Source organism: Pan troglodytes, chromosome 8, assembly GCF_028858775.2.
Source record: "Pan troglodytes isolate AG18354 chromosome 8, NHGRI_mPanTro3-v2.0_pri, whole genome shotgun sequence".
NCBI classification, from domain to species: Eukaryota; Metazoa; Chordata; class Mammalia; order Primates; family Hominidae; genus Pan; species Pan troglodytes.
Window position 1 is genome coordinate 28,414,585 of NC_072406.2, and position 14,247 is coordinate 28,428,831.

At 46.3% G+C, this 14,247-nt stretch overlaps 1 protein-coding gene across 2 annotated transcripts in view; it reads right to left on the reverse strand.

Annotated features, from left to right (window-relative positions):
* The window catches only part of FAM171A1 (family with sequence similarity 171 member A1), a 162,795-nt gene that overhangs the window by 40,045 nt on the left and 108,503 nt on the right, over nucleotides 1-14,247 (reverse strand). For both annotated transcript variants that reach the window (XM_016962718.4, XM_016962717.4), the window contains exon 4: nucleotides 2,701-2,859. In XM_016962718.4, the coding sequence (XP_016818207.4) occupies nucleotides 2,701-2,859 (159 nt within the window). The remainder of the gene's footprint in view (nucleotides 1-2,700; nucleotides 2,860-14,247) is intronic.

A 14,247-nucleotide genomic window follows, 5' to 3' on the forward strand; every position in this document is an offset into this window, starting at 1 on the left:
GGCTCTGTATTCTACCAACTTTTTGGAATTGCAGGAAAAGTCTGCACCTGTCATTTTATTGACTCTTCTCTGTCTTCCTGGAGTTATTAGTGAAAGCAATTTTTGTAAAAATCCCTTGGGAACACCACGGAACATTCTGTGCTTTCTCAGCAGCTGGAGGAAGAGTGCGATGCTCTCTGGTGAGAGGAGGGGGCCCCCAAGAGCTAGAAAGAGAAGATGCTTCTCCACTTACTTACAACTCTGGATCCACCCTCTAAACCAAACAACACAACCTTCATGGTACCCCCAGAAAACAGCCTTTCGGAGCCCTTTCCAGTCTCTTCCGCAGCCTCTCTGTTTCCATCCACCTTCACTGAACTCTGGTTATGACGCTAGTCATTTCCTGCGTCTTCGGGAGATGAACTTGTGTCATCTTCCAAAGACACGTCTGGTCCAGGCGTGCTCTCTTTAGGCTGTGAGCTCTTAGATGCCTTTAGTAAAACAGGAGATGAGTGACTGTGGGCAAAAGACAAGCTGTGTGCAAACTGACCCCGGGGGCCGCCATGGAGCTGGTGAGTTACTGAGGTGTCTGTGCTCAAGGGAGCCCAGGTTCCAAGTCCCCGAGGGCGCGTGTGAATTCACTATGGGTGGATGCCTTCGCTGCTAGGTCTCTGAGAAAGCCTAGTCATTTCTAGGTCAAGTCATCTATTCTTTCCGTGGAAGAGAAATTTCATGTCACATTGCAAAGACCTCTCTTCTCTTTGAAATCACGGAATGATCTTAAAATAGAACAAACTCCTCTAAAATCAATAGTTCTGTGTCTTAGTGTTCTTTTTCCCCCATTTTCTCAGACTGCATAATTTATTCAAGAGCTACTGGAAGTGGGGCACAGAAAAATTTAATGAGTCCCGAGCACGGAGGCTGTCCCTCCAAGTTAGGGTTTTGTGGATCGTGCACCATTTTGTCCGGGAGGCTGGATGCTGGCTATGATATTTTAAAACTTTTTTTTTTTTTTTTTTTTTGAGACAGAGTTTAGATCTGTTGCTCAGGCTAGAGTGCAGTGGCACGATCTTGGCTCACTGCAACCTCCACCTCCTGGGTTCAAGCAATTCTCCTGCCTCAGCTTCCCGAGTAGCTAGGACTACAGGCACCTGCCACCACGCCCAGCTAATCTTTGTATTTTTAGTAGATGCAGCATTTCCTCATGTTGGCCAGGCTGGTCTCAAACTTCTGACTTCAAATGATCCACCCACCTCAGCCTCCCAAAGTGCTGGGATTACAGGCATGAGCCACCGCACCCAGTCTTAAACCACTTCTTCATGCTCCCCAAAACAAGACTTTTCTCCCAGACCGGCACATGTCAAGTAATAGTCAACATTTTTTTTTCCTAATAATGTTTACTTAAGATGACTGCTATGCCATCTTTCTGATGACAAAGTACTGACATATTTACTGACAAGTTAATCACATCCTCATCAGCACACAAAAATTAAAGAAGAAACGTTTTGGAAAACAGAGAGAAGAAAAATGAGTAACAAATCACCATGTTGCCTTTATGTATAACCAGAAACTTATTAATATGCTACAAAATGGATCAAATGTTTCAGGTTTAAAAGCTTTTTCAGAATAATCAGTTTATGTAAAGCACTGGAAAATTAAGTGAAATTCAAGCCAAGTATCCCTGGGAAATGCAGTAAGTTACTCTCCTAGCAGAATGGAACTCAGAACAGCCTTTGATTTAAAATTTTAATGCTGTGATTAGTCTAAAGTGTGGGGGAAAGGAAAGTGGGGTAGACAAGAAAATAATTCAGGACTCCAGAATCCTGACACCTCTTCCATCAGGAGGACTGGGGACCATTCCAATGCGAAGGGGTCCAGAGAATGGTGCAGTTGGACATAAACAGAGGTGGAAGATACCCGTCTTGGGTCTTTCTCTGATAAGGAATTATCACTTATTTTCTGGTGGATGGCTTTTAGTTTCTCTGATCTTTTAGCTGTGGCATGCCAGAATAGTGGTACTGACCCAGCTGACTTAGAGACCTGCCAGGAGAGGGCGGATTCTAAAGCAAATTCAAAGCCTGGCCACTCTATGCCCAGTTGAGGGCAGAGAGAGCAAGTGCAGAGAAAGAAACGATGTGGGAAAGAGCTGGGTGGACACAGATGGCAGAGGGCGGAGGCTCCCCATCCTAAGTGGTCCCCATGCCGGTGGGGCATGGAGCCAAGGTATGCCTGTCTCTGAGTTGGACCAAGCACCACCTCTTCCCCTCCTGGCTGCAGCATAGATGGGTGGGGTGGTAAGTCTCTACCAGCCCCACCCACTCACAGGCTACCCTCTCAAATGGGGGCTCGTGGGACGAGGCAGAGGGCAGCTGGGCCAAAAACCCTAAGTCTAATCTTATACTTAAAAAAATTGCAATTTCAATAAGCATTTCTCTGAATTGAATATATTTAGTCCACCAAAGGAGAGCTCAGAGAAGGTGCTTAAGGCAACTGGTAACAGAAGAAAAGCTCAAGGAGACCAATGTGCTAACATGTAATTCTGCAGGGCTTGTACCGATGTAACACAGTTTCAATGCACTTGAACTTGTACCAAGAATTCCCCTTCTGCACCTTCAGTGCCTTTCTCCCACATAGTGCTAAAACTCCCAATCATACCTAAAATCCACATGTAAAGACTAAAACACAGTAACTCCCACTGAAAAGAGAAAAGACTCCAATTACCTGTTCCATTTCCGTCTAATCCTCGCAAATAAGGAAAACTGTCCACCTCCGAAGGGGAGCTGGCGGCCGTGAGAAACGCGGTCAGGTCACTGTAGCTGGTGTTCTCAGGCAACCTCAGAGCCCTTCTCTGGAAATGAACGCGAGGCTGTGGCCGGGCACCTGCAGAGATTAACCTCGGAGTTATCTCCCCCAGGAGCAGTTTCTGTTTTTAGAAAATGCAAAACCAGGAAGTGCCTCTCTAAGGTTTCAGCACGCCTCCCCCACCCTGCTCCCTCTCACAAGGCCTCCCTTCCCCCATTCATGCAGGACGCAGAGATGTGACAATATGCTATTATGGGGAGAGAAATAATAGCCCATTGTCACATTTGTTTTGACACAGGATGTTATTTAGGTTTTTAACAAAAAGCTTTTTCCAAGTTCCATGTGCAAGCAGTCTTGTCACTGCCCAGCATTTGCCTGTGGATCTGGGTAGCATTTTGGGAAACTCCATGTAAATGAAACAAGTAGATGACTATTAATCTCTTTACTCAAACAATGTAAGAGATACTCTTTGATACCCCTGCAAACCCATCTTTAATCTCCCTGGAAAAATCTGGTTTAATGCCATGAACCAAATTGAAGGAGGGCAAGGGAATTAACAGTGCAACCTTGAAAAGAATTGCAAACAATGCCCCAGTGGCAATGAATCTTCTCTTTCTGTAGGAGCTGCCATTCGTCATCATCCAGTCTATTCTGGAGGCGTGCTTCCTACTTGTGATGGATTATGTCACAGAATTTATGATGAGACTTTTGAAATGATGCAAAATGATGCTTCTTCACCAAACTCAACTCCTTTGTGTAGGAGGACAGGTTGGGCTGACAGGCCCTAGACAGTTGGTTGTGCCATCCTCTGCAGCTTAACTTTGCTCCAGATTTTCTTTTTCTTTTCTTCTTTTTTTTTTTTTTTTGAGATGGAGTTTTGCTCTTGTTGCCCAGGCTGGAGTGCAGCGGTGTGATCTCAACTCCCTGCAACCTCTGCCTCCCGTTCAAGCGATTCCCCTGCCTCAGTCTCCCAAGTAGCTGGGATTACAGGCGCCCGCCACCACACCCAGCTAATTTTTGTATTTTTAGTAGAGGCAGGGTTTCACCATGTTGGCCAGGCTGGTCTCGAACTCCTGACCTCAGGTGATCCACCCGCCTCAGCCTCCCAAAGTGTTGGGATTACAGGTGTGAGCCACCGCGCCTGGCCCAGATGTTGTTTTGATCATAAAACCTGAACTGGTTTTTACCTAATGCTGCGGTGATATTCACAAGACGTAAAGGTGCTAGGTAATTTTGTGCAAACCTGGCAAAAGCATTGTTAAGAGAAAAACTGTAGATCCAACCCCAGGCTTGAGGGAGACCACATTCCACCTGTGCTTTGCTGAGGGTTCCTTCTCCCGGCCCCCTGCTGTCCTGCTTCAACAGCTCTGCACGGAGCTGGTGGGCTTTATCTCCACTCCACGGTTCCTTTTAACTCTGGATCAAAGAACTTGTAAGGAGTAAAGAAGCCTGTCTAGACGTGTTCTAGAATAAGGGAGTTTTAGAGCTCCAAGAATCCACTAGTCCAAGTCTCTCTTCTTAAAGGTGAAGTCACTGAGGTCCAAAGGACTTATGTCGGGGGCAGCCTGTCTTGGCTACACACTGCCTAACTGGCAGGGAGTCACAATGCTCCCTCTTCCTTCTAAAAACTAGCAGGTAGACTTCTCCAGGGGCTGGTTCTCCACTCTGTGAAATCCAGGCCCAGGTTTAGAGCCCAGCGAGCAGGTGCCCAAAATCATGAGAGTCCTATCTAACTCCAGTCATCTCTGCTGAAACTAAACAGACACAGACATTAGTCTAGCTCCAGACCATCGATTCCCCTTCTTCATCCCTAAAACAAACCCACAGCGACACACCAGCCTCTGGGGATCTGGGTATTTTAACATTATTGTATTCTTCTTAGTCTGGTCTTATTTTCCCTCGATGTTACAGAATACCGATGTCTTACTCCTGCCACCTCCTTGGTCTGTGGAGAGTTCAAATTCCTCGGGGGTCCCACAAGCGCTCTGTGTCCTGCCAGGGGCAGTCTGTTTCTCATCCCTTCTCCCCCTTGCCCACACACATGGCGCACAGCTTGCTTTTCTTCTCCCTTTCCACGCTGCCCTCCAGGATGGAAGGTCAAAGCCAGCATTCTTTCTCATCTCCTCACTCCGGATGATATAACAACATTCATTGCTTCTGGTATTTTTTTCAATGATCAGGAAATATATGTTATCTACTGGTTTTCCGGCTAAATAATGCTGCTGATAGTATTCAATGAACAAGCCCCTGTGTAGAAGCCTGGGTCTCACATGGTGGAAAAGTAAAGCACTCTGCTAATAGGAAGAGAACAAGAATGGTGAGTCTACATGTGACGGAGCAAAGAGGGAGCCTGTCCTCATGAGGGTCCGGGCAGAGGCAGAAGCTGAGCTGGTGATCCCAGAACAGGCAAGGAAAAGTGCACCCCTCCAGGCCTTAGGAGGAGCCCCTGTGAGATGGGCTGGCAGAGACCTGTGTGAGGGCAGTGGGGCACAGAAACCTTCTCCGACTGGACTGAGGGTTGCTGAAAGACAAGGGGGAGCCTGGGAATGGGCCCAGGATACGCAGCCTAGCCAGGACTTACGGGGACTGGCCTGGGACCCAGAGAACCAGAAACCCAGGCTGCTCTCCCCAGCTCTCAGGGCCCTGGTGTCTCCCCCGATCCTCTGCTTCTCGTGCCTTCTCGAGCAGATCAAGTGTTACATGCATTTGGGTGGGCAACACATCTCTCTCCCCACTTGTGCAGGAGAATTTGGTCCCTGGCCAGACATCCAGGGTCTATCTGCTGGGGCTGGGGGCTGGGGGTATGTAGCAGGCTATGTGGGGGCAGATCCTCATGGAAAGGATATGGCCGGTGCAGCTTATCTGACACACCCTGGGACTGGCACGACACGGGTACCATCCATGAGGGACTAAACACCCCACCACAAAGCACAGGCAACACCTATGGTGATGAAAATGACTGAAGAAGCACGTAAGGAATTTAAGGGTGCAAGCTATTCTGAGCCACAGCACAAATAAAATCGAAAGACGGTATGCATGGGGTTGGGGGAGCGGTTATATTCTTAAGCCTGCCTCCGTGTACTAAAGCCGCTAAATAGTTCCACACTTCAGAAAGGAATATGATTGTGAGGGGGTGGCAGGGTAGGCAGTGGATAAGCCTGTAGGGCTCCATCCCCATCCCCAAAATACTCAGACCCTGCTCTCCTGAAAATACGGGGGTCCCCGCTTCCTCTCGCTGCATTTCTTTCTTTTCTCCTTTTTCTTTTTTTTCTCAGAGAGAGTCTTGCTCTGTTGCCCAGGCTGGAGTGCAGTGGCGTGATCTCGGCTTACTGCAACCTCTGCCTCCTGGGTTCAAGCAATTCTCCTGCCTCAGCCTCCCAAGTAGCTGGGATTACAAGTGACCACCACCACACCTGGCTAATTTTTGTATTTTTAGTAGATATGAGGTTTCATCATGTTGGCCAGGCTGGTCTCGATCTCCTAACCTCAGGTCATCTGCCTGCCTCAGCCTCCCAACTCTCTGCATTTCAAAATCTGTTCTTCCCTCTTCTCTTCTGCCCCTAACCACCTCCAAGGTCAATCCAAGCCTCTAATTTAACTTTTGCTTATTCATTGTAAGACTTGGCTCAACCATCTGTTTTTGCCTTCATCAGCAATCTCTTTCTCTATGGGCTTTTCCTCCCCAACCAACAAAAATACTCATTTTTTCCCCAGTCTAGAACAATAACAAGCAAACATTACTCTAACTCTGTTATCCCCATAAGCGAATGCCTTCTGTCCTTCCACCAAGCTCCAGTGATGTGGCTTCTACCCACAATGCATGCTGCCCTTGGAGACGTCGACTGTGTGATCCGCAAACCCCATGACCACAGCTCAGCCTCCATCCTCGTCGACCTCTTCACAATGGTTGACACTGTTTGCCCCTCCTGCCCACAATCCCCTTCCTCCTTGGGATTCATGGTCCTGCACTCTGGTTCTCTCCAGTGTCTGCCTGCTGTTTCCTTTGCAAGTCCTTCCTTTCTTGTCCTACCTCTGGATGAAACAGCTCCCAGAGGGCTACCACTCATCGCCTGTGCCATTTCTGTGCTCTGCTCGCTCCCTGTGGGTTCCCTTTCACTGCCACTGCCTTGGCTGGTACCATCCACTCCAGCATTGGATTCTTTTCTAAGCTCCATGCCTGGATTTTCCCCTGCCTTCTAGACACTTCTACCCAGATGCCCATCTGTCACTCTAAAATCATCATCTACCTTCTCTTTCACCTAACAATATTCCAGTCTCCCCAACACCCAGTTTTGATTCTAGGTCACCATCATCATTCTCCCTATCTATCATCCTTAAGTGCCATCATTCTCCCTATCTATCATCCTTGGCATTCACTCAAGTGCCAAGACTGGCCAATCTTCCCTTAACAAATTTCTTGCACCATATTTCTCTCCCTTTTTGCATCCAACAGCGTATGTTACCTTATACTGCCTCTCACCTCAACTATTGTGAAAGCCTCCTATCCGGGCCATCTGCTTCAGCCTCACTCCCTTTTCATCTACTGACACTGTGACTGTTCAAAGATACTACTCTAATCATGTCCTTTCCCTGCCCAGAAACCATCAACGGATCTCTCCCACTTACCAAATTAACAATGATGACAAAAAAAACAACAAAAATGAATAGACCAATATAGACCCAGACTACAACTACACCTCTTCTCTAAATGAGAGGCATAGATCAGTGCTTTAGAATTTACAAAGTGCATAAATAAAAATATGTTATTTAATATTTACAACAACCCTGTGAAGAAGGAACCCTTTCCTCTTTATGGATGATGAACTACAGCTCAAAGAGGTAAGTGACTTGCCCAAAGTCATTCTGCTTGTAAGAGGTAGAAAGGAATTATTTTAATTCTAACTCTGTATCCTTTCCTATCACACCATGCCTACCTCAAAATAGATGCCCTGCTGACTGCCAACCAGTTCTCATCCTCTGGCCAAATAGGACTGCATGACTAAGTCTGATTGTTTCTTTCCTTTTTTTTTTGAGACAGGGTCTTCACTTGCTCTGTCACCCAGGCTGGAGTACAATGATGCCATCACAGTTCACTGCAGCCTTGACCTCCTGGGCTCAAGTGATCTTCCTACCTCAGCCTACTGGGTAGCTGGGACTACAGGCACATGCCACAACACCTGGCTAATTTTTATACTTTTTTGTAGAGATGAGGTTTCGCCATGTTGCCCAGTCTGGTCTCAAACTCCTGGGCTCAAGTCATCTGCCCTCCACAGCCTTCCAAAGTGCTGGGGTTACAGGTGTGAACCACCACGCCTGGTCTCTCTGTGTATATACATTCATGCATCTCCATGTCTGAAACTTCTTCCCCTCATCCTACAGCTCACCCAAAACGCATGTCAAAAGCCACCTCTTCTATGTAGTCTTTGTTAATCCCACCCTAAGCTCTAAGCTCTATTTGCATCTCTCTTGTAGCACTGCTCTTACTATGTCCTGTATCATAATTATTTGTATATTTGTTCATCTGCCTAATCAAGAGCATCATGAGAACATGGGTGGTGGAATCACTTAGCTCCAGGTTTAAATCTTTCCTCTACCACCTTATAGTTGAGTGATTTGGGCTTCAGGTTATCTTTAAAATGGGTATGAATCATGCCTGTCTCATAATATGGCTGTTGTGATGTTGGTTCAGAACACATATGGATGGTGTCTAACAGTGTCTCCTGGATAAGCACTGCTTTCCCATTTCCTCTTCCCATTATAGACTGAAGCTCCTTAAACCAGGCGTTCTGTGAAATGCATGGCACTATGTTCTGTATACAGTTGGTGCTCAATGGTACTTATGTGAAGATGAGTTAAACCTGGCAACTCACTATGTTCCAGTAATGCTCTGTCTCCATTCCAACTAGATCAGGGGTCCTCCATTTCAGCACCATTTACATTTTGGGCCAGGTAGTTCTTTGTTTGGGGGTGTCCCATGCATTGCAGCATGTTTAATAGCATCCCTGACCTCTACCCACTAGATGTCTGTAGCAGCCCCCAAAATATCTCCAGACCTCACTAAATGTCTCTGGGGAGGGGGGGCAAAATCACCCCCAATTCTGAACCACTGCACTATATACCCTGAGCACCTTCACAAAATCCAGACAACTGGCACTGAGAATCTCCCTGCAACGGGTCTACGACTGCAAAGAGGAGTAGGGAAAGCCTTTGTATTCACGGAACTCAAGAGAGGAGAAGGCATTTCTCTCTTTGTCTCTTTCTGTGTCTTCCGCTGTCTTTCTATCTGAATCTCTGTTCCTCTCCCGAACTATCATATGAACAAAGAAGCTTAAAAAGAATGCTGATAGTAAGCTTTTGGAGGGTGGGATGAAGATTTCCGAGTCAATTTCAGAAGATGAAGTTTAAAGAAAACCAAGGGTTGCCACCTGAAAGAAAACTAAAGCGGGAGGGTTGCAGAGGTTTTCTGTTTTCTGCCCTGGGGCTCTTTTCTGAGATGGCATTTAGCCTCCTTAAATGGATCAGTGAAGAGTTGAGCCAGTAATCTTGGGGATAATGGTACTTTCTCTTCTTCCCTGAATCAGAGTCAAGGAAATCTCTTCTTAGAGCTTTCATCACCTCTTGATGAGTTTATCACATCATCCTTCTCTTCTTACATGTTTAACTCCCTAAAACATCAATAACATTCGTTACTCTAATACAGAAAAGGGTCGAGAAGGCAGTCATGGAAACGGCTTGATTATCATAGTGTTTTAAGTGCTAGAATAAGAGGGTAATGATGAAAGTACAAGATAAACTTCAAGAGAGAGAGTGGCCAGCTGTCCATGAGAAAAGCAGTTCCCGGGCTGGTATTTGTGAACTGTGTCTTGAAGGTTGAGAGGCAGAGGAGAAGTGACAGCATCTATGAAGGGGCACAGATAAAGAAAATCTACCATGTGTGGGGAAGTGAAGGAACTCTCTGTGAGCTACGTGGGGTCCAGGGGCAGAGGGAGAGACTTAGGAAGGACTTGGTAAGTCCCAATCAAGAGTTTGGGGCCGGGTGTGGTGGCTCATCCTTGTAATCCCAGTGCTTTAGGAGGCTGAGGCAGGAGGAACGCTTGAGGCCAGGAGTCTGAGAATAGCCTGGGCAACATAGACCCCATCTCTACAAAAAATCTGAAAAATTAGATGGGTGTGGTGGCACATGCCTGAAGTCTGAGCTACTCCAGAGACACAGGCAAGAGAATCATTTGAGCCTGGGAGTCTGAGGCTACCGTGAGTTATGATTGCACTACTGCACTCCAGTCCATGCAACAGAGTAAGACCCTGCCAATGAATCAATCAATCAATTAGTTTGGATTTGTGTGGGCCTGCAGGGGAGAGTGAGTGGGAGTTACCGGTAGGGAAGTGAAAGATTCCGATTTGTTTTTGCCCAATTCTGACAGCAGGTGGAGTATGGCCGTGGGTGCAGAGTCTGATGTCAGAGCGATCAGGCAGGAGGCTGCTATGAAATTATTCAAGTGAGAAATGATAAAGTTCCAAATAAAGACAGCAGCTCTGGGGGTCCTCACAGAAAAGGCAGCTGGAGTGGAAAGCTATTCTTGAAATAAGAGATAGGCAGAGCAGGAAGAACCCATGAAGGAGATTGAGAAGCAATGAACAGAGAGAGGGCCAGAGAAAGGATGAAGACATCCAGGAAGGCAGGACCGGGTAGGGTGGTGAAGCTGCGGGGAAGTTAGGAAGAAGTGGCCACTAGGTCACGTAACTGTAGCTCTGCTGAGCTCAGCAAGAGGGATTTCTAAGGAATCGTGTGAGGCAGCACAAAAGGGAGTTTAAAGACATGTGCATGGCAAGGGGAGGTATCTCCAAGGTTCGGGAAAAGATTGTGACTTGAAGGAGAAATAGGGTGACTTAAGAAGGGTTTTGCTTTGAATGGCAAAGCCTTCAGTGATTTTGAGAGCTGAGAAAGAACTAGAAGAGATGAAAGACTCAGCATAAATGCAGGGAGGTGTGAGAGGAGGTGATAACAAATAGGCTCCAATGAGAATGTGAAGGGGTTCATGGTGGGGCAGAGAAGCTGCAGGAGGACACTGCCATGTCCTCTTCGGAAAGGGGGCGGGAGGAAGACCACTTGGGAAGGCGTGCTTCCCTGACGGCCTGCTTTCCCTGTGAAACCAGCCACCAGGGCCCTCCTGGGAGGACGGCATGCAGGTGGGGCGAGGGGCATATGGAGTGTGCTGGGAAAAGCTTCCCACAGCAGCTGCCCGGGGAACAGGAAAAGGACCATCTGGGAAACATGAGGAGCCCAGCAGAGGATGGAGACCACTGACCTGGGTGATGCCAGTCGGCCTGATGACAGTGCCCATGGGCAGCTGGGGGCATCTTGTCTGTATCTTCTTATTTACTCTCATCACACTCAGTCATTGTTTCTGAGACAGCATGAGGACCTCCTAGAGGCTCCGGGAGCCAGAGCTGCAGGCTGGCTCCCCCAGTCTCATCTCTGGCATTCAAACAATGCCAGCCTCCCCATTCATCCCTTACCAGAAATAATCTGGGATTTAATCTATGGATTTACTACCAAACCCCTCCCCACAAGATTTTGATGGAAATGTGATCTTCAGCAAAGGACAAAACACTCTCCAAGAAAATGATTCGTATAATTTATGAGTGTTCTCTCTTTCCATACTCTTACCATCTCACAGACAAGTTTGGAAACAATTTGCCAGCGTTTTGTGACACTGAGCGCATTTTCAGATATAGCCTACGTGGGGGAATATCCCTCTTGTTGACCAATTACTGAGGCATCACCTAACACTGCAGGGAATACGTGTGAGTCTTCGGACCCTTCCCCTCACCATCCTGTTATCCTAAGACAGTCCTGGCTGGCTGCTTGCCTATCTATCTATGCATCTATCAATCATCTATCCATCTATCCTATCTATCTATCTATCTATCTATCTATCTATCTATCTATCTATCTATCTATCATCTATCCATCTATCTAATCTATTAATCCTCTATCTAATCTATCATCTATCTATACATTTATCTCATCTATCTATCTATCTATCTATCTATCTATCTATCTATCTATCTAATCTATCTTCTATCCATCTAATCTGTCTGTCTATCTATCTCTCTATCTATCTATCTATCTATCTATCCGTCCATCCTTCCGTCCGTCCGTCCATCCATCCATCCATCCAACCATCCATCTACCTACCTACCTACCAACAAAACTACCTATTTATTTGAGACAGAGTCTTGCTCTGTTGCCCAGGCTGGGGTACACTGGCACAATCATGGCTCACTGCAACCTTGAACTCCTGGGCTCAAGAGATTCTCCCACTTCAGCCTCCAGAGTAGCTGGGACTGTAGGCACACAACACCACACCTGGCTAATTTTTAAATATTTTTGGGGTCTTGCTATGTTGCCCAGTCTGGCTTGAACTCCTGGGCTCAAGTGATCTTACCAAAGTGCCTTGACCTTGGCCTCCTAAAGCGCTGGGATTACAGGTGTGAGCCACTGTGCCTGGCCCAGGCTTTCTTTATAAAACAATGTCAAAAATAACATGTTACACCATTACTTTCCTCACTTTTAAAACGCAACAAAACTGGCTGGGCATAGTGGCTTGCATGTCTGAGCAGGCAAGAATTTATTTTTTTCTCCTCTGAATCAATTAAAAAAAAATGCAACTAAATGTGACCAGTTTGAGAGCATAATTTTAATATGTCATTTATAAATTCAGTATTGTATTAGTTTTGTAGACAATACAAATGCATTGGGCATCTCAGCACTTTGGGAGGGCAAGGTGGGCAGATAGCTCGAGCCTAGGAACTTGAGACTAACCTGGGCAACATGGTGAAACCCTGTTTCTACAAAAAAAAAAAAAAAAAAAAATTAGCCAGGTGTGGTGGTGTATACTGTAGTCCCAGCCACTTGGGAGGCTAAGGTGGGAGGATCACTTGAGCTGGGGAGGCAGAGGGTACAGTGAGCTGAGATCCGGTCACTGCATTCCAGCTGGGTGACAGTGGGACCCTGTCTCTTAAAAAAAAAAAAAATAAACTGTATTAAGCAAATAGTAGTAAAGACCACTATTTATTTATCTACATGGTAGTAAAGACTACCATTTATTTATCTACATGGTAGTAAGGATCACCTTTATTTAGCTACATATGGCTTTCTTCCAACTAGTGGGAAAACAGGAAACAAAATGATCCATTATTATCATTGCCATGCCTCAATACGACCGAGACAAGGAATCATACAATTAAACATGATTAAGTTCATGAAGCAGGGCACATTTAAACATTAACAAAATTTTGTAATTTTAAAAAGTTGGCATGGAAATGAGATTATAAAAAGGTGCAGCCAGTTTCTGGTTATGTACAGGAAGCAGTGATAAAATTAACTATAATGAAAACTACCTGAATGTCTTACTCCTCGGGCCAATTTATAATATGCTCATGCTTCTTGCTCCTCAGAGAGAGAAAGAGCTGCTCAAGTACTCGTATGTGTGCGTGTGTGTGTGTGTGTGCGTGTGTGTGTGTGTGTATTTGTGTGTGTACTGTACTGTACTTTTCTTAGCTTTCAGAACAAAGAAAATAAGTGGGTTAGGTGTGGCTGCCTATGTCTGTAATCCCAGTACTTTTGGAGTCCAGGGTAGGAGGATCTTTGAGCCCAAGAGTTTGAGACGAGCCTGGGCAACATGGTGAAACTCCATCTCTACAAAAAATACAAAAAATTGGCCAGACTTAGTGGTGCATGCCTATAGTCCCAACTACTCAGGAGGCTGAGATGGGAGAATCACCTAAGCCTGGGAAGTTGAGGCTATAATGAGCTGAGATGGTGCCTCTGAGAAAAAAAAAAAAAAGACCATGGAGTAACTAGTCTATGTAGGAAGTACAAGAAGCAGCTGGATTTTGATTTTTTTTTTTTGTATTTGTTTAACTCAATTATTCAATGAATTACTCATTGGGTGTCTACCATTGGCAGGCATAGGGCACAGACCTGGCAGGACCGAGATGATGAAGACACAGTTCTTGGCCTTCTGGTTTTCACCTTTAGTCAGTGAGATAAGGTGTACTCCCAAATATGGTAGGAAAGGGGGGTATCATGGAAAGATCCAGAACTCCCAGGTGGTGGGTTGTTTAATCTGCTGCATTTGGTTACTGATAAGGACGTGAGGGACAATAAGGGAGGTGAGGACCTGTGGCTCCAAGAACAGGAGCCAGAGGTGGTGGAAGGCACAAGAGGTAGAACGACCAGCTCTGGGCTCAGGCAGCTCTCAGGCCACTTGGCAGGAGTGAGTGGGTTTCCCTGTAACACTGGGCCATGAGTGGGACCCATGGACGCCGTCTGCTCCTTTCTGACCTGCTCTGAGTGTCTTCTTCTGCTTCTGCATCCTTTCTGTTCTTCTACCTGGCTCACAGAAGGCCTGGCACAGCTCGGCCTGCATCTCAGGACCATTTAGCCGCTATTCTCAACCC